Source organism: Asparagus officinalis, chromosome 3 (assembly GCF_001876935.1).
Source record: "Asparagus officinalis chromosome 3, Aspof.V1, whole genome shotgun sequence".
Lineage (NCBI taxonomy): Eukaryota > Viridiplantae > Streptophyta > Magnoliopsida > Asparagales > Asparagaceae > Asparagus > Asparagus officinalis.
In genome coordinates, this window is record NC_033796.1 from 7,166,686 (window position 1) to 7,172,524 (window position 5,839).

The following is a 5,839-nucleotide window of genomic DNA, read 5'->3' on the forward strand; positions in this document are numbered from 1 at the left end:
CTATCGGTTGTTCGACCTACTAGACGAGCGTCAACACACTTCATTAACTTTTTTCATGTAGCCATTATAAATGTTATTAGGAAGAGAGAATGATTATCTCTTTGGATTTTTATTTAGAAATGAATAATATCTCATATATTACAAAAAATAATTTCTAAATTGACTCATGTTTCAGCTACTTCTGGCTCTTAAAAATAGAAAAAAATTTAGAAAATAGAGATGCGACATAAGTGTCACTTTAGCATTTAAAAAACTATTAGAAATAGCTCTTTTAGAGAAATAAACATACCTTTTTATTTGAAAGTAATAGAAATGACTTTTGTTTTCTTTACTTTTGCTACATGATGACTATTTTACCCAAAAAATAAGCAGGCCCTAAATAGCCTCAAAATCAATTATGCAATCACAAACCGGGTAAAACCAATCCAAACCTGAACCGTCTTAAACTCCTATCCGATTTAGGATTAAGGGTGGAAGCGAACCAAATATTTAATAAACAATTCGGTTAATATTCGTCCAGATATTCGGTCATATTCAATCCGACAGTTCATTTAATACCAAATGAATATTTTTTAGTATTCAGCTTATAAACAAATAGAGTTTAACTAAAGGTAAATTCAATTAGCTGATTATTAACTATTCAATAACTTTTTATACGTTAATCATATTAATTAAACTCGTTGTAAATACCAATCAAAATTTTTTATTACTGACTTATACCCCATCTATAAATAGACATAGAGGGACTACGTTTTCACCGTCACTAGTTTCCACTTTGCCCCTCCAACCAAATACCTATTTCTCTCTCTCAGCTAGGGTTTCCTCCCTCCCCGCCGACGACGCCGTCCTCCCTCCCCGTCCCCGCGGCGACGCCCTCCTCCCTCTCCGACGACGCCCTCCTCCCTCCCCGCGACGACGCCCACTTCCCTCGATCTCTGCAGATCTTGGAGATTTTGTGCCGTGGTTCTCTGCTTTTCTCACTGGAAAGGTAAAAAAACCCTTTTGTTCACTGATTATATATTTTTTTTAGGATTTTCGAATTATTAGCGAACACATATCGAACGAAGCGAATTCGATTTTTTGTATTACTGTTGGATCCGGATTCGAATACGAGTAGGAATAGCACCATATAAACCGAACTCGAATCCAGGTCGGCATGCGATCCACTGCTATATTACAAAAATAGCAGCCCCCAAATCCCTGAAGAAGCCCACAGCTCCAAAAAGCCCTAGAGCCCCTTTTTACCTTTCTCTCGATCATCCAATCTCTATTGCAAATCCTCCACCCGCCAAATCTCTTTCCGATCATCCACAGTTGATCAGAAACGTGATCTCGTTGGAGAATAATCAAACCCTAACCCTAGCTATTGGCTGGTCAAATTGGAGGCTGCTCTTTGATTCAAAGGTGATCATATTCCTTGTTCAAGTTCTGTATTTTAATTTATATATCTATGTTTTATCGATGATTGAGGTTTTGTTGTTAAGGATCTGGTATTGTCTTTGTTCAATTGGGGATGCAACTAATTGATTCGAAGTTATCTATTTGTGGTATCGATTGATGCTTGTGACATCTGGAAACTTTAATTTGCCTTAAAAATACAATTTCCCCTTTGGTTTCGTTTGGATGTTGAAATTTCTTCTTGGGAACTTGGGGCATCGTTTTGTCCGCTTATATTCTTTAAGAAAATATATGAACTCTATCGGGGATTTGCCTTTGTTCTGGGGTTTTGTTCTCTTAATTTTTAAGAAAAAACTTACTTTTTCCAGATTTTTTTACTTTGGTGACTCTGTGTTGGCAAGTGTATATGTGTTGTTCATATCAATAATTAGGAAAACGGGAATAGGTGGTAAATATGCATGAAAGAGCTGAAATAGGCTATCTATTATTGAGTTTCTTTATTTTGGAGAGGGAAAAACGATTAAGGGGATTAGTTTACTGCTTCATTTACAAGTTATTATGCACGAATGTCGTTGAGCAAACATAAAGCTCAGTCTTTTTGATGCCGAGCAATTCTTTGATTCTAAATTAATAAATTTCCTAATGCAACACATGAGAGTCTTAAGAACTGACTGCCTTTTTATGTTTGTTTCTTTTTTGTAGGTACCGTTCCAGCGATGGCCGCACTCAAAGATCTCCTCCCTGCGCCCAAATCCACTTCCTCCTCTTTCTATGATCACACGAGAGACACATGGTTCAAAGAGCGCTACTCTTCATCTTCCTCCGACTCCTCTAAAACCCCAGCATTCAAACCCAATCCGGTCCCACCTTATGGCAAGCGGTCGGGCTTCATTCCAAGAAAGGTCGAAGACTACGGCGATGGTGGTGCCTTCCCAGAAATCCATGTTGCCCAATACCCTCTTGATATGGGCCGCAAGGACCAAAAACCGGGGTCTAAGATATTACCTTTGACAGTGGATTCCCAAGGGAAGGTAGCCTTTGATGCAATTGTCAAGCTAAATGAGAATGCATCAAAGATTGTTTACTCTCAGCACAAGGATTTGGTCCCTAAAGTAGTCTCTGAAGAAGAGCAACAATCCGAGGAGTTGCAGAAGGAGATTGAGGAATCAACCCAGAGGACAAAGGAAGCTTTGGAAAAGATTGTTAATGTTAAGCTGAGTGCAGCTCAGCCCAAAAATGTGCCGACCCAGTCGTCAGAGTCTAAGTTTATTAAATACAAGCCGTCACAACAATCTGCAGCATTTAATTCGGGTGCACAGGAGAGGATTATTCGTATGGTTGAAATGCCCGTGGACCCTTTAGAGCCACCTAAGTTCAAGCATAAGAGAGTTCCAAAGGCATCAGGGTCGCCTCCTGTGCCTGTTATGCATTCACCACCGAGGCCTGTAACCGTGAAAGATCAGCAAGACTGGAAGATCCCTCCGTGTATTTCTAATTGGAAGAATCCAAAGGGTTACACAATTCCTCTTGATAAGAGACTTGCCGCTGATGGGCGAGGGCTTCAGGAGGTGCAGATCAATGATAACTTTGCGAAGTTATCAGAAGCTCTGTATGTTGCGGAGCAGAAGGCTAGGGAGGCTGTCGCTATGAGATCAAAGGTTCAAAGGGAGTTGATGCTGAAAGAGAAGGACAGGAAGGAACAGGAGCTTCGTGCCTTGGCTCAGAAAGCGAGGTCTGAGAGGACTGGAATTGCACCAGCTCCTTCTGCTCCAGTCGCTGATAAGAATATGATAGATGATGATATGCCCGCTGATCGTCCAGAGCCTAGGAGGGAGACAAGGGAGGAGAGAGAGCAGAGAATGGAGCGTGATAAGCTTCGTGAGGAGAGGAGGAGGGAGAGGGAGAGGGAGAGGAGGTTGGAAGCAAGAGATGCTGCTATGGGAAAGAAGAGCAAGCTTACAAGGGACAGAGACCGAGATGTTAGTGAGAAGGTTGCTCTTGGGATGGCTAGCACTGGAGCAGGGCGAACCGGGGAGGTTATGTATGATCAAAGGCTCTTCAACCAGGAGAAGGGAATGGAGTCTGGATTTGCTGCTGATGATCAATACAACGTTTACGACAAGGGGCTGTTCACTGCCCAGCCTACTTTATCTACTCTGTATAGGCCTAAGAAAGATGCTGATTCTGATATGTATGGAGGTGCTGATGAACAACTGGAAAAGGTCATGAAGACTGAGAGGTTCAAGCCTGATAAGGGATTCACGGGGGCTTCAGATAGGCCCTCTGGCAGTAAGAGAGAGAGGCCGGTTGAGTTTGATAAGCAGGAGGAGAATGATCCATTCGGTTTAGAGCAGTTCTTGACAGAGGTGAAGAGAGGAAAGAAGGCTATGGATAAGATTGGTGGTGGAGGAACCATGAAAGCTAGCGGAGGGTCTTCAAGAGATGACTATGAAGGAGGTGGCTCGGGAAGGACCAGAATTGCCTTTGATAAAGGGCGTTAGAGGATGGACCAAGGAAGGACTCCTAGTTTATCACCTGGATTTTATTTTAAAACTGCTGTGGCAAAGGTCAGCTTCTAATTATATGTTCGTTCCAGTGTTGAATGTTTCTTCAAGGTGCTTTTATTTGCTATCTTATTAGAGACACGCTGTTTGTAAAGTAACTTTTTCGATGTTTGCATTTGGATGTGTTGGATTATTATGTGTTGGTATAATCATGACTCTGCTTTTTTGGTAGCTTCTTTAGTGATTCTTTTGATACTGGAGTATGAACTTCGAAAGTATTCTTTGTCAATTTCTCTTTCGTTGGATTGAACAAGATTATGTGCTCTTGTATCTTTACTTGCCCAACCCATTCATTGTAGCTAGCTACTCTTGAGTTTCTTTCAGAAGGGTATGATGCACCATCTTCTTCGGTAATTGCTTATGGGTATTGTGAGGGCTGCTACTTGTCATTGTGATTTCTTAAGGTATGGATGGTGTCGTCAAAACTATCCAAACAGAAAAACAAATAAACTCCCATGGTTGTCAATATATTTTGCATCTACACCGCTCATAGTCACTAGCTTTGCTTAAACTGTCCATCTAGAGAAAAGAAGAGGGCACTGTTCACTCTCTTTTTATCGATAACTTATTTTCCGATTTCTGAAGTTTGTTATGGTAGTAATTAGTAAATCTTTATGTTGCTGTCACGCGTCTATAAAATTTTAGTTTATTTTTGGGGCTAAATATGTTGTAGCCAAGTGCAAGTGGGACGGTATAGGAGCCATACTGGGTCAATCACTGTGCTATAAGTTTCTGTCTAGTTCATAGTTAATGAAAGCGTGCACCAGCCAGTTAGAAAGCACTCAGCCCCATCCCGTAGTACGACAGAAGGGTTTCAGATGAATCAGGTTGGAGGTGTATCTGTGTAGATAATGATTTTTGAAGTGAGTTTCACGGTGTCGCTATAGATAATTGATTCAACATGTTTCTTATAAATAAAAGGGTTACAGGGGTGCTGAGTAAGATGAAAGGATAGCCTTTTAGTCATTAGATACAAGTTCTCCTCTAGCGAGGTTTCTCTTCTGTGGCGGTGCCGATATATCAAGGGTTGCTAAAATATTTTGGTATTCAGGTCGAGGTTTCATAAAGAAATCTGCTTCGTCTTCCCCTCGTCATCTCTCTTCTCCAAGTTCTTCAAACAACATGGGCCCTCACAATTTACATGTTCGGTACCATTATTCCTTGATACACCCTCTCTCCAGATATACAACATGGGCCCTCACAATTTACATGTTCAGTACCATTATTCCTTGATACACCCTCTCTCCAGATATTTCCACTTATCTCTAACTGATCGAAAGCCTCTCAATAATATACCAACACTATCAGACCACTGGAATTTGAACAAGCGCTCGAAGAACAGATAGCTTGATTCTTCACGTCAGATGCTGAAATAATCAGAAGACCATGATATGATAATTATTGCGTATGGCTGCTCACACTTAGGGCGTCCACAAGTGCTCTTTATTTCTCTTGGTATAGACTGGTCCTATCAAAATTGAAACCTTCTTTCTTGGAGTACAGATTTTATCAGAACTTTCAACATTCAAGGTGCGCCAAACCCCCCAATCTTATCACCTTCCTCGTTTAGCGGGTTGCTCTTCTCTGTGTGCTGATTTCTTCTGTCATTAAAATGACAAGGATACAGCCTATTTTTTCTCCCCCAAGAAATAAAATTCTCCCATTCAGAATTACGAGCAATGGCACAACTTGTGTTGAGCATTGCGAAGACCAGAAGATTTGTGTATGAGGTTGTCAGTTGTCGCCACTGAGGCTTTATTTAGCAGGAAAGAGTATGATAGGTCACAGAAGTGAAGTATGTTCCAGGATCAAACTGTAACTGTTGAAGTGTTGAGTATAAATTTCATCAGAACGCCTCGAAACATCGGCCATTGAAC

General features: G+C 41.0%; 1 protein-coding gene across 2 annotated transcripts; it reads left to right on the forward strand.

Moving 5' to 3' along the window:
- Nucleotides 773–4,155, forward strand: LOC109832819 (SNW/SKI-interacting protein). 2 transcript variants are annotated; one of them, XM_020400263.1, is made up of 2 exons: nt 773–988; nt 2,101–4,155. In XM_020400263.1, exon 2 carries the CDS (start codon nt 2,115–2,117, stop codon nt 3,897–3,899), a length of 1,785 nt encoding a protein of 594 aa, XP_020255852.1. In that variant the 5' UTR covers nt 773–988; nt 2,101–2,114; the 3' UTR covers nt 3,900–4,155. The 2 variants fall into 2 exon arrangements, with proteins under 2 accessions (XP_020255852.1, XP_020255853.1); XM_020400264.1 differs by lacking the exon at nt 773–988 and adding an exon at nt 1,031–1,404.

Excerpts from the sequence above, each read along its gene's own strand:
- LOC109832819 (XM_020400263.1), top strand. The coding sequence starts at position 2,115 with ATGGCCGCACTCAAAGATCTCCTCCCTGCGCCCAAATCCACTTCCTCC.